Source organism: Triturus cristatus, chromosome 9, assembly GCF_964204655.1.
Source record: "Triturus cristatus chromosome 9, aTriCri1.1, whole genome shotgun sequence".
Taxonomy (NCBI): Eukaryota; Metazoa; Chordata; class Amphibia; order Caudata; family Salamandridae; genus Triturus; species Triturus cristatus.
The window spans coordinates 549,742,028-549,764,932 of record NC_140592.1 but is presented as its reverse complement, the minus strand read 5'-3'; the positions used below and the strand labels follow the sequence as shown (position 1 = coordinate 549,764,932).

General features: G+C 42.5%; 1 protein-coding gene across 6 annotated transcripts in view; it reads left to right on the top strand.

Annotated features, from left to right (window-relative positions):
• The window catches only part of SCYL1 (SCY1 like pseudokinase 1), a 1,795,032-nt gene that overhangs the window by 369,859 nt on the left and 1,402,268 nt on the right, over positions 1–22,905 (top strand). For all 6 annotated transcript variants that reach the window (XM_085625549.1, XM_085625547.1, XM_085625546.1 and 3 more), the window contains exon 6: positions 18,012–18,167. In XM_085625549.1, the coding sequence (XP_085481675.1) occupies positions 18,012–18,167 (156 nt within the window). The remainder of the gene's footprint in view (positions 1–18,011; positions 18,168–22,905) is intronic.

Genomic DNA, 22,905 nt, shown 5'->3' with positions numbered 1-22,905 from the left:
GGCACAATGGCATCAGTAAGCGGAAAAATAAGTGATTTATTCAAATTAATGTTTAATCTGAATGCCCGCCAAATTGCACCACTTTGCGCAGAGTTGGAAAAATGTTTATTTCTGGCTCACAAACCTATAAACGTGTATCGTCCACATATGCTGAAATTAAAAGATTATAATGTGGAAATCAAATACTGCGATGGCCATGATATGCAATGCACAAGCTAAGGGTTCTGCCACCAAAGCATATAAAAGCGGAGATAGGGGACAGCCCTGCCATGTGCCACTGGTGATATTAATTGGGCCGAAATCAGAGCGTTAACTCTCACAGGCGCCGTAGGATTCTGGAATAGGATTTGAATAAGCTTAAAAAAACACAGCCCCCGCTCACTGAAGCACTACAAGCATAAAATCCCATTCAACTGAATACAATAATTTTTCTGTGTCTAAAAATAAATAAATAGCCGCCATGTGCACACTAGGGTTGATACATGCAAGTCCACCAAACAGGGTATGAAAATTATAAATGAGAGATCGGCCTGGTACAAAACCGGATTGCTCAGGTTTTGTACCAAACTCTGTTAACCCCATTCACCAGTATTGTTAATTATCACCTGAATCTCCGAATCCGATATAAAGCACCATGAAGTTAATTGTAGTCTACTGATTAGTTTTGTTTGATGCATTTTCCCATCACTGATTAAAGTGGCAGGATGCTCCGCAAGATCATTTAGCACATGCTGATGTAATAGTTATTTACTTACGCATCAATCTGTCAAATAACATTAGATCGGATCAAATCCAGGAGTTTGATATATGTATGTATGTATGTATGAGAGAGAGAGAGAGAGAGAGAGAGAAAAAAAAGAGATTGCCTTCAAGTTGGGATGCATTCACTGAAGGTGTTAGCACAAGAGTGCTGCTGTCCCCAAACAACCGGACAGTATGTTGCGACGGGCTTTGTCGCCCTTCTTCCATGGCAACTGTCAATAAGTGGCCAAACAAACACTGCCTGCACTTCCCCAATTTATTCAAAACTAAGTCACGCCTCTGTGGGCCGGCTTGTGCCACAGAAATGGATCATTGGGCTGGTAATTCCAATAGTCAACCTATGTGGGTCTGTTATTGCCGTTCACAAATTTCTGAATTATTTCTTGGTGCGTAAAGGTTCCACAGCACTCTGCTACAGGCACACCTTCTGCTCACGCATTTCAGCTGTCCCAATAAACAGCATATATATATATGTTTATATATAATATATTCACTGAGAAAACACACCGATTTCAGGCACGTTCTAATTAGTCTGACATTTCACTCGTACAAAACCAGAGAAATTCAGCTGTTACAGTTAGCAGAGCTAACTATACCTCACGCCCCCCGCAATGCACTGCTGATGACGTCACATATAACATCACTCATGTCCTAGTCAGTGACATCACTGATAACATCACTGATGACATCTCAAATGACATCACTGATGACATTATCCAGTGACTGAGTGTTTCTAAAAATTTTAAGAATGTTATATATATATATATATATATATATACCAAGGTTTATTGAAGAATGAGTGGGTGTTTGAGTGTCTGAATGGATGATTTAGTGGGTGCATGACTGACTGTATAAGTGAGTGATTAAATGTGTCTTAGTGAATGCATGGGTGAATGACTTGTCACAACTGGTAAAATATCATTGGGTTCCTCAGGAGCAGTACCTTAAGAAGCCCACCTTCCAGCAGCCTTGACTCAAGCTTGATTGCACTGAGTATCAAAGTGGCTAGATGGGGGGGAAGGGATTTGGGAAGAGTACTGCGGGGAAGGAGACCTGGAACGAGACATTGTCTTAAATTGGTCTTTTCCTGATATACCATGTGAACTCTGGAACACTACCAACATGGGTTACATAACAAAAGCGTACCTGTAAAGGAAAGCAGGTTACATATGGAACTGTAGTCACTCTCATACACTTCTCCACAAAGGAATGGAATTGTTGTTCCTAATAAACCTCAAGAAATATAATAATACCAAGTATATGAGTATGATTTGCATTTGACACTGTTAAGAATCACAGTATTAATTCCAACGCACGTTTTATAAAGCACAATAAGTTTCTTATGCGAATATCACAAAAGAGCATTTCAACCTGTAATGCGAAAGTCGACTATGCCCATACTCAAAAAAGCGCTACAGCGCTATGTGCCAATGTTTGATATTCAAAAGGTCAAGAAAGCGCTTCAGCGCTATAACTCAATGTTCAAATATTCAAATGCTCAAGAAAGCGCTTCAGCAGGAAGTGTCAATGCTAAAATATTCAAATGCTCAAGGAAGCGCTTCAGTGCGATGTGCCACTGTTCAAATATTCAAATGCTCAAGAAGGCGCTTCAGCGTTATATGTGCCACTGTTCAAATATTCAAATGCTCAAGAAAATGCTTCAGCGTTATGTGCCAATGTTCCAATATTCAAATACTCAAAAAGCGCTTCAGCGTGATGTGCCCATGTTCAAATATTCAAATGCTCAAGGAAGCGCTTCAGCGCAATGTGCCAATGTTCAAATATTCAAATACTCCCAAAAAGGAGTGCTTGAATTAACTTACTTGTGAAAGTCACTTAAATAGCCAAAAGCAGCATGTTGCTCCTTTCACGTTGCTGTCATGTAAAATAGAAAGATCCTACCTGATTGTAGTTGGCAAAGGAAAATACACAATTGATGGACGGAATGCAGAACAAATCAAAACATTCACCCCCAGTCAAGAGATCCAGGTTAAATCCATCATTCTTTTGCTCCCCATGCCACCCCAGTTTAGACTTGGCCACATGCAAATCAGCCTTGACCCTGTGCCTCATTGGAACAGTCCAAAACTGCCTTACGTCATCAAGTAACTCCTCACTGTAACCGGAGATCTGCTGCTGTTCACAATCAGAGTTCTCAATAATCAGCAAAGAGAACAGGGTGTGGCCCCTATTTAAAGGGCTTCTCCAAAAGTTTCTAGAAGTCAGTTTTCAGATAAACAACTGGAACTGAGAAGGGACAAACTCTGGGCAGCAACCTTGGCAACACGCATTGGCACAAACAAGGGATAGTGCAAACAACTAACAGTGGTAAAAACAATAAACAAGCACTGGCAAAAACAAATAGGACATTATAAAAGACACATAGGAAGGCAGAGTGGCAGAATCATGACATGACTAATCTGTATGAATGTCTATCAGTCTGGCAGTTGGTATGTAAGTGGCTGCATAGGTTGGTGAGTAGCTACATGAGTGTCTATGGGTTAATTATTGGTTGTCTGATTACCTGTATGGTTGCCTGAGTGTTTGTGTGGGTGGGTGGGGATGTGACTCCCTGCATGGATGAGTGAGTGGGTGATTCACTGGGTGTATGGGTTCATGAGTGTATCTGCGAGGGGCTGTATGGGTGGGTGACAATGCATATGGCTGTGTTGGTGAGTGAATGGATGTCTCAGTGGTATATGTGTGAGTAACTGCATATGTGAATGGCAGTATATGTGAGTGTTGGATTATAGAAGTGACTGTATGGGAGATTAAGTGATAGTGAGAGTGGATGTATGGCTGAGCGTGGGCTTGTCAGTGATTTTATAAGGGAGTAAGTATGTGTTAGTATCTGTATGAATAAGTGAGGTGGTGTGTGTATAACTGTATAGGTGAGTAAATGGCAGTGTGATTGACTCTTTGGGTAACTGACTAGGTGTGTGGGTAACTATGGGTGAGTGGTGGTGTGTGTGGCTGTATGGGTGTATGAGTGCATATAATAGTGGCTGTATTGATGAGTGACTGCATGTATGAGAGACTGTATGGGTGAATCAGTGGATGTGTGTGTAGACCTATAAATCAGTGAGTCGGTTTGTACTAACTGGCATTGGTGTGTCTATAGTTTCGAAAATGGTAGTCTGTATTTTAGAGTGGGTGTATGAAAGGTTATATTAGGGTGTGAGTAGGTGCATCAGAGATTAAGTTGATGTCAAGAGTGATGTCATTTAAGATGTCATCAGTGATGTCACTGACCATGTCATGAGTGATGTAATATGTGACGTCATCAGCAGTGCAGTACAGGGGCTTGAGTTATAGTTAGCACAGCTAACTGTAACGGCTGAATTTCTCTGGTTTTGTATGAGTGAAATGTCAGACTAACTATAACGTCCATGAAACCTGTGGTTTTTTCAGTGAATGTCTGGGTGTAGTTAGAAATTAGCACTTGAAAAACTATAGATAGGTAAGACGTGCAGACAGAGAAAGAAAGGCGCAGAAAGAAACAAGAAAAGTGCAGAAAGAGGCAAGAAAAGTGCAAAAAAAGCAAGAGAGGTGCAAAAAGAAGAAGAAAGGTGCTGAAAGACGCAGAAGTGTTGAAAGAGGTAAGAGGCGCAGAAAGAAGCAAGAGAAGTGCAGAAAGACAAGAGGTGTAAAAAGAGACAAGAGATGCAGAAAGAGGCAAGAGGGGTGCAGAAAGATGCAAGAGTGGCGCAGAAAGCGGCAAGTGTGGTGCAGAAAGAGGCAAGAGAAGTGCAGATAGAGGCAAGATATGCAGAAACAGGAAGAAAGGCGCAGAGAGAAGCGAGAGAAGTGCAGAAAGAGGCAACAGATGTAGAAAGAGGCAAGAGAGGTGTATATATATGTATACATTCAGTCTATTCTCACTCTTACAAGGAAGGAATCAGCACTCAGGTTGTTTGGAAATATTTAATCTGCAAAGGACGCGATCCACGCATTTCGGCACGTCCAAACCTTGATCACGATAGAAGACGTCATTGTAGCTCCCTTATTTAAATGTACAAATGACTCGAGTTGCCAACATTAACAAAGGATTTCATATTACATTAAACAAAAAAGCTGTTGGCCATATTGGCCTGGTCACAATGGCAACTTTCAGGAACTCATACAATAAAGAAAAGAAAACAAGTGTTAGTATGAACACAATGTCATTTCAGCATATCTTGCCATGTGACTGCAGTACCTGTATGTTCGACAACGTGACTTGTTAAGATAAACATACTTACGATTGCAAACATAAACGTAAACAATGGACTGCACATTACTTTAAAGTGAAAGGCTATCGGCCATATTGATCTGGGCACGTTGCATATTATAGTTGTTCTTACAAGAAAGAAAAGAAAAAAAAGGGGTGTTAATATACACACACTATCCCTAAATAAAGTTCTAGCGATTATAGTTCCATTCTATTCACAGCTCATTTGAGATGTCAGGAGTGATGTCATGAGTGATGTCACTGACCATATCATGAATGATGCAATGTCGGAGGTAATGAGCAGTGCATTGCGGGGGCATAAGTTATAGTTACCTCAGATAACTATAACTGTTGAATTTCAGTTTTTGTACGAGTGAAATCTGAGTCTAACTATAACGTCCCTGTAATCTTTGTTTTTTATGTGAATTTCTAGTTTTTTTTAACGTTAAGTAAGATGCCTATTACAATAGATGGTGGGGGGTTGGAAGCAGGGCCATGCCTGGCATTGTGCTGCCCCCACCCAAGCTTGCTGCTCCTGCCTCCCCTCTTCCTTACCATCCATTGTCAAATTCCATGCCTCTGCTCCCTCATTACAGCCCTGTGTGGCTGTTGTTTCTGCCACTGGCCTTCCCGCCTTCTCTGAACAGTTAGCTTGCTGCCCCATCCATTTCCTCCCCATCCTCTGTTGTCTGAATCCATGCACTAGCCTCCTCCCTCCTGCCATGCATTGTCTGATGTGCTGCCTCTGCCCTCCATTTAGCTAGATGTCCCAGTCCACTCCCCCTGCCCTCAATTGCCCAATGTTATCCCCCATCATTGCCCTCCTGCTTAGCCTCTGTGCTTAGCTTGCTGCCCCTACTCTCCTTCTCCCTGGCCTCTGATATCTGTGTACATGCCCATTATCCATCCTTTTTGCCCACATGTTCCATGGTCCTGCCCCTCCTATCTACTCTGTGTTCTGTTGAGCTGCCACTCGCCTCCCACCTGCCTAGCATTGCCAGATGACTGTAACCTCTCCCTGCCACCTCCAACCTGCCTGTCCACGTTCCATGCCCCTACCCACTTCCTCCTGTCCTCCATGGTCCATTTTTCTGCCACAACCGTTTGCCCTCCCTGGTCTGTTGTGCTGCAACTGCTCCTCCTGCCTGCCCCACGTGGTCTGTTGTGAGGCTCCTTCCCCTGAACTCTGTTGTCTGTGCCCAGCTCCTACCCCTCCGTTCTATCCTCTGTGTCCTTTGTGCAAACCCCTGCCCCCTCCTTTTTGCCCATCATGGCAATTCTGCTGCCACTAACCCTTTCGCTTGCCATGCATGGTATTTTGTGCTGCCACAGCCCCTCCCACCTATCCTGTGTGGTCAGCTAGCTGCACCTGACCACCTCCCCTCCATGGTCTTTGTGTATGCCATTATAGTCTCACCTTTGCCCTCCATGGTGTGTTGTGCTTCTAGTGCCCATCCTGCCTGACCTCCATAGTCCGCTTGCTGCTCCTGCCCTGCCCCCTGCCCTCCGTTTTCCATTTGCAGACCCTTATTCCCTCCCTCCTGGCTTGTCTGTTCCATTGCCATGCCCCTGATCCCTTCCTCCTGCCCTTTATGGTCTGTTATGCTGCAGCTTTCTCTCCTGTCTGTCCAGCATGGCCAGCTTGCTGTCATTGCCTCTTTCCCCTCTGTTCTCTGTTGTCCATGTTAATGGTCCTGTCTCCTCCCTATTGCTTGCCATGGTTTGTTGTGCTGCACTGCCGTCCCGCATGCCTTGTGTGGTGTATTGTGCTGCTGCAAACCCTGATGCCTGTCCTGTAAGTTCAATTTGGTGCACCTGTCCATGTACCTCCTGTCCTCTGTTATCAGAGTCCCTGTCCCTACCCTAGTTCCCCCTGCCTTCCATGATCCAATGTACCATACTTGCTAACATTTTGAACTTGGTAACAGAGATTTTTTTTTTTCCAACTGGGGAATTAATTTTCCCCATTGACCTACATTGAAAAAGAGGAGATTGCAGACAAGAGACCGATAAAACAAAGCTCTTTTGGGCTTAAAAACAATGGGCATTTCCTGCCTGAATCGGCTCGGTTTGCATATATGTGTGTACTACAACTGCCTCTTACTTCTGCTCTGAATGTTCTATTATATTGCCACAGCCTCCCTTGCTTGTCCTGCATTTTTTTTTTTAATAACTTTCTTTTTAATTTTTTTTGCAAGTAAAAAACAGAACTTAGAGATGGGAAAAGAAGTCATTAATGCAAGAAGTACGATCGATAATAGGCAAGGAGGGGGTCATCAATGGACAATGAATATTGCAGAAGGTTGCTCAAGAAAAAACATACATTCACATCGACAGTGGCAGTCTAGCAAGTCCATAAGACAAAACCCCCTAGAATTCCAATCTCAGGCATAAGGTGGGAAAACATTTCTTACGGGCCAGAACCAGACCTCGCATGAGACAGCGCGAGGGCTTCTTCTTCTACATCAAGATCCAACTTATAGTATTTCAACCATGGGGACCATATTTTCCGAAATTTATGTGGGCAGCCCCTCAACCTTGTAAACCACTTTCTCCGCAGCCATGTAGAGATCCATATTGGATTTCCACTCCGTAAGTGTAGGAAGGTGTTGTGCAGAGTAAGAATTTCACATCCATCCTCATGTTTACCTCGAGTATTTTGTTTAGTTCTCCCACTATTGTGTGCCAGTAGGGCTGAATGTGACTGTATTCCCAGAGAGTGTGGATGTACGTGCCATGTTCCGCACGGCATCTAAGGCATGCAGGGTCCTCCACCCTCCCCACCCCGTGCAGTCGTTCCCTATCATAGTAGACCCTATGAAGGATCTTGTATTGAATAAGGCACAATCTTAATTTGATCGCTGCCTCGCGTGGGTGCATGAGGGCCGCTTCCCAGTCTATATCTTCAAGTGGCCCTGTGGTGAGTTCCCACTTTGCGGGAAGTGGGTCAAGATTGTCCGGCATATTATTAATTTGCGTTTTGTATGTCAGGGATATCACCTGAGTCGGGATCTCCTCCTGAAGTAGTCTGCCTTCAAGGGGGGCATATTCTGGCAGCGTCATGTCGTCCAACCCTTCCGCCTGCCAGGCATGTCGAAGTCTAAGATATGCGTAAGCTTGGGAACTATGAAGTTGGTATTTGGATTGAAGGAAAGAGAAAGAAGCCGGAGAGCCTCTCTCCAGGAGGTCTCCTACCTTGGAAATGCCAATAAGGTCCCATTTCTTGAAGCACCTCAATTTCTTGATCTCAGGCAGACTAGTCCCTTCCCATAAGGGGGTCTCCCGTGTAGGTTTCCCCTCTCATCTCATCAATTTTCCTGCGTTTTTCCAGGCCTCTATTACCCGTTGCGTAGCAGGGAGAAGTCTTGCCTTTCCCGCACCCCCGTTTAAATAATGCAGATGGGAGCGCTCATGGAACTGGAGCCTTTCCAACCTATATGCCGGGTGGTCTCCTGGTGTGTGATTCCATTCATTAATAATTATGAGGTGGGCTGCCCTATCGTAGGCTCTGATATCCGGAATGGCCAACCCTCCGTTGATGCAGATGGTGGAGTTGCCACAGGTTAGACAGTCCTGGCGACTCTAAAAACTGGGCCAAAGGCGTGACATCTGGGGTGTTCCCTCGAGATAAGGAGCGGTCCATCAGGGGGTTTAGTACATCATTGAAGTCTCCCCCAAGGATATGTATGGCGGGGCCAGAGTGCAAGAGGAGCACAGTCAAATTATCTAATGTGCTTTGCTGAAGCCGAGGGGGTGCATAGACACTAACTAGGAGGAATGTCTTGCGTTTCCAAACACCCCTGACTGCCACATATGTCCCTTCAGAGTCCACCCAAGTTTGTGCGACATGAAAGGGAGGGGTCTTCCTAATAAGGATCGCCACCCCACAGGAGCCCTTGGTAAATCCTGCGTGTGCCAACGTGGTGTAGCACCCCCGTCCCAGAAAAGAGCAAGTCGATCCCAACAGGTGCGTCTCTTGTAGGAATACTATATCAGGTCTGTATCTCTTAAGATATCGGGTTACCAACCCCCTCTTCACCTTATTACCCAAACCATTGACATTCCATGTCATTACTGTATATTCACCATCTGTCATAATACTGCAACCATGAAATCTGTCTCAGTGCCTGCTCCCTCCCACCCTCTACATCCGTGTGGTCACGATCTTGAATCAAACGAACTCTGTTCCCATCAAACAATCTCCAAATATTACTCAAAACAACACAACAGCTCCCCCTCCCCACACTCTTTTGACGTTCTCTCCACCCTCCCACTCGTCAACATGGCAACTTTGGAGCAGATCGTCCGCTAAGAGGTCTGTTACCCCCCTTCCCTCCCACCCAATTAACTACACAAAACCAATACAATCACAACACACCAACTGCCTTCTCAGCTCAAATCTAAACTAGTGGATATCCACTGGAGCTCAGGGAAGTTTACTGTCTGGCAGCGGCCAGCGGGCCCCGTCTCTCAAGTCTCTTCGCCCTCCACAGGAGGCTGCCCGGTCTGCTTATCGGGAACTTGGAGGTCTTGGTCCGTCGCTTCTAAGCGCAGGATACTGTTAAGTAGCGGGTGGGCATTGGGCATCTCGTCAGTCTTCTCGTTCAGACAAGTCGGTTTGGCCAGTATCATCCGGTCCGTTGAGGGGGTCAGCTGATCTCGAGCGAATCACATAATCGCCAGAGTCCGATAGGAGTGTGTCCATACCTCCGGACCTCAGTGCTCTACCTGGTGTACCACCCGCAGAGTTCTTGGGCAGCAAGCCTCGCCTTCGGCGTTTGTCTTTAGGTCTGTCTTGGGACCGGGACCCTCGTTTTAGCGGAGAGTTGGACCTCTCCATGTTGGCCACCGTAGTTGTGGTTGTTCCTCCACCCAAGACCATGCCTCTTCCGGAGTGTGGAAGAACAATGTAGAGTTCTGGAAAATACTCTTCAGTTTGGCCGGAAACAACAACATATATTGGATCCCCATAGCACGCAATTTAATCTTGACTTGATCAAAGGTCCGCCTCTGTTTTTGTACGCCGCTCACCATTGGAGGATTCTACACCAGGCACAGGTGCACAAGGCAGTGCCGTGTTTCCGCCCCCGGCGATCGCTTCGTCCGCACAGTGTTCTCTCGGGCCGGGCTTGATTAAGTGCACCAGCGCCGCCACTTTGGAATCGGGCACGCTCCGGCCCCGGGCGTCTGAAAACTGCTTAGTTCTCGATCAGGATGCAATCGGAGGTCCAGATTGCGACACTGCCTCACTCCGACGGGTTTCCGCCTGCAGGGCTGCCGTTCAGATGGCGAAGAGGAGCAGGATAACAGCAGGATCACGAGCGGGGCCAGCGGCGCTCTCGTGAAAGACGTCTACTCCGCCATGATGCTGGCCACGCCCCTATCCTGCATTGTTGGTTTGTTGCCCGTGCCCCCCTTTCCACTGCCCTACATGTTGTGCTGCCACTGCCCTTCCTGCCTGCCCAGTGTGGTCAATTTGTTACCTCTGCACCCTCCTATCTGCCTTCAATTTTCCGAGTCCGTGCCCCTGACCTCTGCTTCCCAAGAGTATCCTAATGAACAAGTAGATTGCTAATATACCATATTTATTACAAAAGTGTGGCACGCCTGATGTCATCTTGATGTAATCAAAACTGTAATACCTAAAGCATTTCCTTTAGAAATTATAGAAATGAGAGGGTCTTATTTGCATAGAAATTATGGTTAGTGCTCTAAAAAACCAAAATGTTTTTCTGAATTCTCTAATAGTGACAAAGTACTTTTAAATTATTTGTTATCTGTGTTTTTTTATCCATTTTACCACTTGATTAAATGTTACGCTTAGGGGAGAAGACGTGGTGTTACTTCCATAGCTGCAGACTTTGCAACTAGAGAACCAGGTTGGAGTTTTTGCTTCAACTCGACATTCTGTGATTCTGGTCAAATCACTTAATCTCCCCATGCCTATAACCAAAATGAATTTGTCCTTGTATGTTGTAACCAATGCTCATGTAAAGCACTCCAATACCTGACCAGTCTGCACTATAAAACTGCAAAAAAACAAAGAATAAAAAGTGTTTTCCACACTTCTGTCATTGGGCTATATGTGGGCTACATCTGGGTGATATTTGTGCTACATTTGGGCTCCTTTCTCTCTGGTGGCCATATTGGGAGACTTCAATTCAATAAACTTTATTCAATTTGGTTTAGAATCGTAGATCATAAAAGTGTACATAAAGACAGTAAATCCTCTTTCTTAATACAATGCAATGAGAATTCATTTAAACCAGTAGGTACAAACAGGTGTTAAAAAGCCTGGCTCAGAGCACCTTTAGGTTAACAGAATAGTAAAGTTCAATGTTTCACAAGATCAATCTCAAGTACTTTGTGCAAAATACGCTATAAGGAGGGTCCAAGTAAGATGCAACGCTCCAAAACCTGACCAGTCTGCACTATAAAACTGCAAAAAACAAAGAATAAAGTTTTTTCCACACTTCTGTCATTGGGCTATATGTGGGCTACATCTGGGTGGTATTTGAGCTACATTTGGGCTCTTTTTCTCTGGTGGCTATCTTGGGAGACTTATTTGTTATGAAGTTTCCTAATATCCTTATTTACTACAGTCTCCTCAGTAGGAAATGCTTTCAGTTTTTTATTTTGATTCCATCAAGAAGGCATTCAGATGCGTCACACATTTGCCATAAATTAGGAATGTTAGCACTCTAGTTGTTCATTAGATCTCTGTAGTAAAATTACTGCTCACCAGGGAGTTAACTGGAAGTCTGCTGCTGGTATTGAAAGTGCATGTTTCAGTCTGCATGTCCGATTTTTTAATGAAATAGCAGAGGATTTGAGAAGTCACTCAAAATGTGCCCTAATTCTTCTTTCTGCAACTTTAATCGTAATTTCTATGGCAAAATGAACCCTCTCAATTTGTTCCTTTTTAAATTAAATGTTTTAAGTGTTTCCAGATTATTCCAATCAAGATGGCTTCAGGTGTGCCATACCTTTGTCATAAGACTTTTAACGCTCTAGTTGTTCTGTAGAACACTCTGGAAAGCCGCAGTAGAACACAAAGGAAACAACTGACAGTCTCTGCCCTTGTTGGATGTACATGTTTTACTGAGAATGTTGGATTTCATTTACAAATGACTGAGAAAGATAATGTGAATTTACAGAAAATATGCTCTCATTTTAGCTTCTGAAGCACATTCCAAACCTCTATGGGGAAAAAAATGAGAAGATTGTTTTCTCTCAAACATGATTCATGATATCCCAGCAGAAGGCTTTTTCACAGGATAAAATCACCTTGGGATACACAACAATTCCTAAAATTAGTATGGTACCATGGTACTATCAACAAACATCAACAAATGAATTATAATGCAACTAAAGTCTGTTGTCACCCTTTATACATTGTGCTTTTGGTGTCCCTCAAAACCTTCCATTCACTGCAGTGCATCAGATCTCACGATGAGATGTGTGGTTAGGCTCCGCCCAGATATCGATATTTATTTTTCCTTTAATATTTCAAAAACTACTGAACGGCTTTACACCATTTAAAGCAAAGAGTTTACTCTGATCCAAGAGCTACCTTTCTGCCAAATTTGGTGTAATTCCATTCAGCAGTTTGGGCTGTAGCCGCGACAAATGTTTCCTATGGAAATTAACATGGAAAAAAGCACGTTTTGAGACCCCCCCCTTCTACCTACTTGCGACCGCCAGTAGGTTATATATGTATTCACTGAAAAAAACATAGGTTTCAGGGACGTTATAGTTAGAAATTAGCATTTAAAAAACCTTAGAAATTCACTGAAAAAACCACAGGTTTCAGGGACGTTATAGTTAGTTGGACATTTCACTCGTACAAAACCAGAGAAATTCAGCCGTTACAATTAGTTCAGCTAACTATAACTCATGTCCCCGAAATGCACTGCTGATGAAGTCACATATTACCAGATGAACCTCCCAGATTACTCCCGCTACAAAAGCTGATCACAACCATACACCATACTCACATGGTGACGCAGCTTTACAATCAAATAAAAACGGAAATTAATGCTAACACATATAAAGCACGAGATAAATGGAATGCCCTATTGGAGACTCCACTGACTGACGATTACTGGAAAATGTGTTGTTCCCTGACTGACCTATTTACACCTAACGGAAATCTCCGAATTATTAATTTTAGATACCTGCATCAAACCTACCATACCCCACTTAGGCTCTATAAATATGGATTATGGGACAATGCGCACTGCAAACGATGTGGTCTAGATCAGGGTAACTTCATTCACTTGGCATGGTATTGCGACATGGTTACACTGTACTGGGAACAGGTGGTCTGTTTACTGGGTAAAATACTGCTATGTACGCTAATTTGCACACCACAATTATGCCTACTGAGCCACCAACTACCTACGAAATCCGCAAAGAAAAAACTACTTACCATAATGCTGTTAATGGCAAAGTGAAGAGGAGCCATACACTGGGATAGTAAACAAACACCTACGGTAGAACGATGGATAACGGACACTCTTTATTGCAGAGATAACTTTCTGATATACGCTGAGGAATTGCCAACTACTGCTAAGCCCTCTAACTTCTGGGAACCTCTCACTATCTATTTACAAGACAATTCTGACCTATTCAAGACAAATCTTTAATATATGTATATATGTTGTCATTGCTATACTATTATGCTGTGCAGGAGATGTGTCGGATTAATCCAGAAAATAAGCAGAATGTTTACATGAGCTGTACTTTGTTTACTATGCTATTAACTGCTGATATAAATCCATTGTATTAACCGGAAAACAGGAATGTTACACTTTGTATGCTGAATATGGTTCAATAAAACTTTTTTTTTTAATTAAAAAAAGAATCCAAGGTAGCCAATTCGTACAGTGAAACATGTATACTCAATAGTTGATCTGATGAAAAACAATCATTTACTTCAAGTAGCCCCAAATTTTGTAGGTTTCTGGCCAGGATTTCCCATTTCTTTGCTGTCTTCATTGAGGGGATTGCCCGTTCCGATAGGGATTCTCTAGTTGATACTGGGCACCCTCGCAATCCCATCAAAAAGATTTGTATTAAAATAGCATGTGGGAATCCACATGGCCTCCAAATAGACAGCCATAGCTGCTTAAATCTTTCTTCACTGGAATGGGATTGGGCCTGAAATCAGGTGTCCCTGCATCGGTTCTCTCTTCACTGGCAACGGATAAAGAAAAGGATTTTGTTTAAAACTCTTGTGCTGGTTCACATAGCTCTCCATCAGACTGCAGGTTGCCTCGGGGCAAAAATTTGTTTTAATGCCCCTTCAAGGTACCTTCTCTCATCCAATTGCTTTCCTGGCCAGGATCCCTAGGGTTTGGCATTCTAGGGCTGGAGGTGGGTCCTTCATCTTAGGGCCACTAGCATTGAACAAGCTTCCTCTTGTGTTACGGGCTACTGCAGCTACCGCTGTGTTCAGAAAGAAACTGAAAACATGGCTCTTTACTTTAGATTAACTGTTTTGGACTTCTCTAAGCAGTGCAGAGCGCCAGGACACTCGTTGGAGTAACAGTGCGCATTACAAGTGTCTTTTCATTCATTCATTCATTCATTCATTCATTCGTTCATTGACATAAACATTGCATATTACAAGAGGTTTTACTTTGTGAATCCAACACTCCTGGACTAAGTAAGACATGTATAATGTCAGCTCTCTCTATTAAAAGCTTTGGTATTTTCCATGCAATGAAATTATGGTTTTATATTGAGACTCCTTCTGAGAGATGGTCATCACACTTCAATGGCATAGCAGCACTAGAGACCTCTATGCAATCTGATATTGAGACTGAGACTGTTGGCCTTAGGTCTTGAAACCATATGATGTTAAATCCTTTAACAACTTCAATACATCTATATTTTTTTATGTTGTCTCTGCCCCTAATATTTTAAGAGCACTAATACAAGCACTTTCTTAATTTGGAATCATCACCATCATCTTAACAAGCTTTATTGCATACAAACAGACCATAAAAACACAATTAAAAAATAATCATAATTGCAATAAAATTAATAAATGACATGCGATAAACATTAAAAACACAAATAAAAATAAATACTGACATTATAAATCCTAGGGTACAATTAAATATTCATAGACATACAGGTGGTTGGGGGCTTTCCACAACAGTATAAAATGCAAAATAGAAAATGAATGCTTAGTCACAATATCTAATCCGTGAGCAACCACAGTCTAAAATGATTCATCGTTAGAAGATCATCAGTATTAAACCCAAAGAAGGGATATCACAACATCAATCAAAAAGTACATATGCATATGTGGTCTAATGCTCTCCTTGCTCTAACTGCCCCTGCTAGGAAACTGGCTGCGGAGTAGCAGGTCTTTATATTCTGTAAATGCTGCAGGTACAAAAGTGCCGGTTTGAACAGTTTAAAATTCATCATTCTCAAGATTTGACGGATACATTTTTTCTTTAAGATACTATACATAGGGCAGAGCATAATAAAGTGCAAGATATCCAGTCATGGAATATTGTCACGCCAACATTGGTCAATGGTTGAAGCCTTACACCATCCTTGTGATATTATCAATGACTAATGAGAGATTCATCCTGTACCACGTCATAAATACCTGTGATGGTTAGATGACACATAACGAAGATAGGATTCAACTAACTTTGTGGTTTGTAACAGTATTGAGTGTCTGACCGTCCATTTTAACAGGGCTCCAGCTTCTCCGTCCGAATGCTTCCAAAAGACAAATGCGTTCTTGGTCCAGGCCATGTCAACCTTAATAATCCTAGTAGGTTGATCGAGTAGCTCAGGTCGACGAAGGGCCCTAAGATTTAAATTAAAAAAATCTAGCCAGGGTATTGACAGTGCACAATCCAGCCCAAGGCAGTCCCCCGTGATCAGTCGATTCAAATTTAGTGTAGTAGTATTATAAGAGAATCCTCAAATGTATTATGTGATAAAATGTTTCTTCTTTTTTGTTCCTTATTGGTGCATATCCTATTGTTCATATCCTGAGAAACATGTATATGCTTAGTAATGTATGAAATTTTTTGTCTAAAGTCCTGTAAAATGACTTACTATACCTCAGTAACTAGGATACCCCATTCGCCATTTCTTAAGGCAAATCTGTGCCGGGTTTTGCATTGAACTTTACCAAGTTCTCTGTACGTATGAATTGTGTTCTTTATTGCTAGCCATGCTTGTGAGATACTTCATGTACTTAGCTTTAAAATCTTTTATATAAAACTCCTTAAATATTGACCCGTGTCTGTCATTCTTACTGATCATGCTACAGTTCTGATTCTGATCTTGAGCTCAGATAGAATTAGAGACTGGTCCACTTGGGGAGCACCAAAGACTACACTTCTCTTGATACGAACCACAGATGTTCAATTGGTAATGTTAGGAGAAGACTGGTTTGTGTGCCGACATGCCTTCGACAGTTTCATACACTTAAACAACCATTAACACTCCTTCCCTCCCGCCCCTGCCCCTTCAACCCACAACAAAGGAATAATTCTGGATAGCCTAATTTGTGAAATCACATCCGTTAAGGGCTCCCTGTCAATAGAAACTTATCTGTGGCACTCTGTACCTTTGGTTATCCAAACTCAACCCTCCCTGCTTTTTTCACTGTACAATGAAACGGTCTCCTTACTTGCTTCCTCTGAAATAAGGGTCTGAGTTTTGACCTGCTTCCTATCAAAACCTCATCAGTCCGGTTTATGAAGCCTATTTAGGGTGGGCTCTGCCATGTTTTGTTTTTGTTTAACTGTCCATCACAGCCAGGGTGTGGGGGTCATTAGTTTTTGTTTTCCAGAAACAAACTCCTGCTTTGGAAGCTTGTTTCAGAAAAAAAAAAAAAAAATCAACGTTTAACAACCTCAGCAGCAGTCCACCAACTCTTTTGTCCATTGACAGGAAGGAACCACAGTGATTACAGCTCCATTCAATGTGCAGACATGACTATTGGGATAGCAGTCATCTCTAAATTTGATGGACAGTAATTTTAAGGTAGGCCATCCTCTGCCATCGTGATAGACGAAGAACCACCGTTTATCAAATTCTAAATCCGGAGATTTTTGTTTTGTGTTAAGTGCTATAATGACCGTGTGGTGTCAACTGCACTATGAAAAATGGTTAAATAGCTACAACAGTCTATCTACAGTTATCAGGTTACCTAGATGTTGGTTCGCAAATGGATTTAGCCCTTTCATTGTATCAATGCTACTTTTAACGCTAGAAAGAATGAGACGAAAAGTGACGGCACATGATTGTTGGGACCTAGGTACAGTAACATGTAATAAGGGTGTCACAGTTTTGAAATATAAGTTGTTGCTTGCAAAACCATAAGTATTGAGATCAGTTTGATTTTGTATGTCAATGATGGGTGTAAAGGGCTAGTTAAATAGAGCACAGGTTGATAGCGGGAGGTAATTTTTAAAAAATATTTGAGGTTGTTATATGGATGAAGATTGTTCTCAGTGGAAAAAATGTAGACAGTTTGATTGGATTTGAGATTTTTTTTAAATGAATCTTATGTAGGTGTTAACATTTGAGAAGGATTTATTTTTTAAGCCAAGCTGTGCATTCAAGTTTTGCTTCTGGATCTACTCTCTTAACTGCATACACCGTTTCAGAGGTTTTGTGGAAAATGCAGGCATACACCACTCTTCCGGGAATGTCACGTATTCTAAGCAGGGTGTAATGCTGGCTTATTTGGGCCCTTCGATGTCTTGAGAAAAATATTTATGACTCACGACGAGATAATCAGACTAATTATGAACCACTAGTTTCTACTGCATTTAAGGATAGTACAGGCTTTTTAATACTGAGGGAGTGCTATATTAATATTTGGTCCTTTTGCTCACATGTGATTCCTGCAGTCTGAAGCTTAACTTACGTATGTGAAAAGGGGCACCCTTAACAAAAAATAGCTTCTCTTTCTGATTTTGCACAGTAAGATATCTGATTTAAAAAGATTAGGCCTATTTTAAAATCAGTGTTTTTTTTTTTGATTCTTCAGATACCCAAGCTTCTTGTTCCACATTACTGTGAGCTGGTGGGAGCGAATCCCAAAATTCGCCCAAATCCTGCCAAGTTTCTTCAAAACTGTTGCAGTCCCAGTGGATTCATGAGCAACACCTTTGTGGAGATCAACCTTTTCTTGGAAGAGATTCAGGTATGTATTATTAGTTTGACCACCTATCTCTCTGGCAGTGCTTCCATTGACAATGCATTCCAAAGGTTGTGTTCAGACTATTAGTTCATGGATAAGTTCAGAGCGCTCACATTTTTCAGGTCCTTGCACGAGTAACTGGTCAGGCCATGTATTTGAATTGAAATCTAGTTCTTAAAGTCTGTATTTTTAATGTTAAAAACCTGGATCAGGTTAGCTAATCATCTATTCAGTTGGTAAACTTGAGCTGTCAGTTTGGTTTTTAATGGCACTTGATTACTTGAATCTTCTGCCCCTTGAGTTTAATATTGCTTCTCTTACCCAAATGTTACTCAGATTCTACTGAGAAGGTACTGTGATGGTTAGTTACCTTATGTCCATGAGTTTTGCTGTGTTTCTCTGCTCATTGTAACAGTGCTTTTCCAGTTTGAGGTTTAGGTTTTGTCTGCTTCTCGAATGTGACTCTTCCCATCCAATTTGTGTGCATATTCTTCTGCAGCCCTTGAATCTGACTGTGCTTCTCCGGCCCTTGTATCTGATGGTGCTTTTCCTCATGTGTGACTCGGCTTCTACTGTTGTTGTGTTAGGCTATGCTTCTCTGGTCACCAGGTGACTGTTCTCCATGAGTTCTCATGTGTGTGTGTGAGTGAGTGTGTGTGCGTGTGTGTGTGTTTGTTTCATCTGTTCCTTTGTTTCACTGTGTGTAGTTATGTATCTATTCCTTGTATGTGCCTTTGGTTTGATGTTGATGTGTATTTGTCTATATATGGTTCCTGGGTGTATGACTACTTTATCTGGGTTGTAAAGGTAGTTGACCAGTGATCCAACAGCGTACGTAGGATTCAGTAGGTTAGTATTCCTATACATCAGTGTCAGTATGTCTTGCATTTTATGTGGCTGTGCCGGTTCCAAACTTCATTGTATTTGTGGTTCTATGATCTGTAAAGGTGGCTATATCTCTTGGGGTGAGTATTTCCGAATAGGTAAGTTTCTGTATTTGAGTTGAGCGGCAACAAATGGTCTGGGTAGTGTGAGTTTATGATCTTATTCTTTAGAGGTATGTACTTTTCAGTTGTAGTGACTGTTGATTATTTTAACTATGGGTTTGATGGCTTTTCGTTCATGTGTTGTGACAAATTTCGTAAGGGTTTTTGTCCTAATGAATGTCTTTATCCTATTTGTTCTATCGATGTGCATTGGGATACTTGTATTGAAATAATTTGTGAACTTTTTGTTTTTTCTAAAAGATATGCAGTTGCCCTGTAAACCTTGACTGTCTTGTTAGCCATACTGTACAGTTCTTTAGTTACCATAATTTATGGTTTGGGTACTTTGATTTTTCTTTTTATGTTTCTGCCAGCTAATCATTGGCTCTATCAATTTTCTCTATTTTACCCATAACGTTCCCTTTTTAGATCTGACCATGGAAGAAGTTATGCTGACTCATTATGACATTGAGCGTAAGCCCACAATGCCTCAAGTAGTTAATGTCTTCAGATTATTTTTTCCACTGTCATACTTGGAAGCAAGACTAAGTGCTGTGTGTGGAATGTTGTGGGTACTTGAAGAGAAGCATAAAGGCTTGGAGCTGATAAAGGTGTTGACAGAAGAACTGAAGTCGAGAGCATAAATGAAAAGGAAGACTATGCCCGAAGATAGAGGAGTAGAACACAATGAAACCAAGTTTGAGGGCAAAAACTCAAAGGAGACATGTTTTTTATGGTGCTTTGACCATGGGAAGGAAGGAGAATTTATAATGGGTGTTCTACTGTAACCCGTGGGTCATTTATATATTTCAACAGAGAGTATGATGGAAAAGACACCCTTTACATTTTGTCTTAGCCAACACAGTTAGTCTAAAATCTAATCTGTGCCTGCAAAGGGACTGCAAGTTTGAGGGATGTGGAGCCTGTGCCAAATTCCAACGTAAAACTGGTAAAACTAGAGAAAAGCAGTTCTGACAGCAAGATGCCATGGCACAAGTTTAACAGCATTTCATCAAAGATTTTGGGATGTTAGATGATGAGGACTCCAGTATAGATGAAGAAGCAGAAAAGTCTCACTGCAGGCAGAGTGGGTAAAAGATTTAAGAAGCAGCTTGTTGCATGCCACCCATGGCCCGGTCTTCTTGTGTGGAAGAGGTGTGACGCAGCGGCCAGGGCGACTGACTCCAGAACCCGGGACTCACGGTTCGATCCCAGGTGCCGGCGGCAGATGAGCCCAGCACCATGTGACTCCGGGCAATAGCTCGCTTAATCTTCCCGATGGCCCTCTGTGCCGGGACACCACTTCGGAGGTAGCTGTACGCTTTACAAATACTGGACATTTACATTACAAATACTGGACATTCTAGCCGGAGCAAAACTGACCTCGGGAGAGACTGCGAGAACACTGGCAAGCCGCTGCAGTCCCTCAGCACACTTACCTTAAGGCGGCCAGCTTATGGGCGTGTTCTGGGACACCAGTCTTCCTTCTTTGGACATAGTAGGAGACAGCTTTGGTGTCTCCATAGGGAGTCTTCTTCCCAAAGTCCTTTAGTGAGTCAGAAAAAAGATATGCATTAAGTTCTGGGTCATATAGAATTTTTTTAAAGCTATTGGAGGTTCTGGGCTAAAATGTTTTCTCTTTATGTGAAATCATAGATATGAATTATACTAAATGGGGCTTTTCTTAAACATATTTGGTTGATTGTTTATAGGAATCATGTGTTTGAATTGCTACATAATATTAGAATGAAAGGTGGTGTTCCTATATGCTTCTATGTAAGTATGTATTTATGGCTATGATGAACTATTCCAATTAAAAATATTTTTTTTAAAGGAATTCTTTAGCGAGGAGCTCTAGGATATAGTACAATACCCAGTTCAAGATGATGTCTCCCCATGAATTCCTATAGAACCTTCTCAATCCTACATGGCAGCCTAATTTTCTGTGGGGTATTTCCTGTTTCTCTCTAATTATGGAGAGGAATTCTAGTGAGCCATTTCCTGAAGGCACTTTTTTGCCTAGGCGCTTATGTGTCAGCAGCAACGTGGCTACTGAAAGAGGTCGTCCATATCTCTGGCTGTCAAAAACCCTGCAGACCTGGGTATCCGGTTCAATCAGCAGTCAAAGACTCTGTACTAGGGACCGGCTCCATGACAGTTTGTAGGTGGATCAGGCCCATGCCCTAGTTCAGATGGTTCTGCAGCAGACGCAAGAATTAAAACAATTTAGAGATGAAACTTTTGGGCTTACGACAAGTCCTAACGTTTAAAGTTTCGGCCGTTCCCATGGTATCTCCAACCACCCAACGGTTCTCAGGGGATCAAAATAAATTAGAGTCAATTCACTTTTGACTTTGTCCTGCTCATTTTTTGTAAGACTGGGCCTGGGGGCGATATTTAATTAGTGCATTATCTGGACCAGCGTTAGCTTGGGTGACTCCTTTAGTTGTCCCAGTCTCACTAATTATGAAACATTCTTGACTGCCTTTAAACAACAGTTTGAAAGAGCAGATATGGAATAATCGAAGGATAACATTCTCTGTGAAATCTAGCAGGGTATTAAAGATGTGCTGACATACATAACCCCCTTCAATCAGCTAGCAGCTGGATGTCATGGGTACAACAAACTCTGATACTCTTTTCCATAGAGGCTTCAAGTAAGAAGTAAGGGCTGAGCGTGTCAATTCTGCCCCATCAGAATCTTTCTTCATCTTAATAGACCATGAGAAAGCCGAGCAGAAAAATGACCTTATGCCAGCCTTGGTGGAACCAGACTTTCATTTTGGGGATGGAAGTTCCCACTGAAGAACCTGCTTCAACCTCCAACAAAGACAGAATTCAAATAGGTCTAGCTCGGGTGCTCTTTTTTGATACCGAAAAAGAAACTTGCTGAATGAAAGGCCTATGTATGTTTTGTGGATCCCCTGAACATCTGATCTGCGATTGCCCGATCTGTCCTGGAAGGCCTTCGGGAAATGCCAGGTCCCATCCTTTGTAGAATGACGGGAACATCTCCAGCATCTTTCATTGGAGTTTCAGGTGGTACAGTTGCTCTGCTTTTTCTTCTACTAGTGTATTTGGATTTTCCTGACAGAAAGAGAGAAAGAATCCTGCCATTTTTAGACTCTGGAGCATGCAGTTTAAACCTAGATGAGACCTGGGCTAGAAACAAGAACTTGCCAAGTATTAAAAGGGAATTTCCAGACCATGGGCAGACCATTGGGTTTAGGGGATTTGTAAAGCGCGTGACTACCCTTGAGCATCTCAGCGCTGAGGTGATACAGGACAGGAGGCTGCTAGCACTTGGATTTAGTGGAAGAGCCATGTTTTGAGTCTTTTTTCGAAGGACACTTCGTTTTCAATTAGTCGGAGTTCTGGGTCCATACTGTTCCATAGTTTGGGTACCAGATAGGTGAATGACATTCCACCCCATCCGGCTCTCTTGAATGTGGTCGGGTTCATCAGGAAGTTGGAGCTTGACCTGAGGCATCGACTGGGAGAATAGTGTGAGACCAGATTTTGGATCAGGGAGGGGCCTCTCCCATACATGGCTCAATGAGCCAGCCTTAAAGACTTAAATTTGATCCTGGCTTTGACTGGAAGCCAGTGAAGCTCTCTCAGTAAGTGGTGTCTGGGTATGTTCAATAGCAGTCGGGCAGCTGCATTCTGTGCGACTTGCAGTCTATTCGTGACATATTTAGGAGATCCCAGAAAAAGAGAGTTGCCGTAGTCCAGCCTCGAAACCACCAAGACTT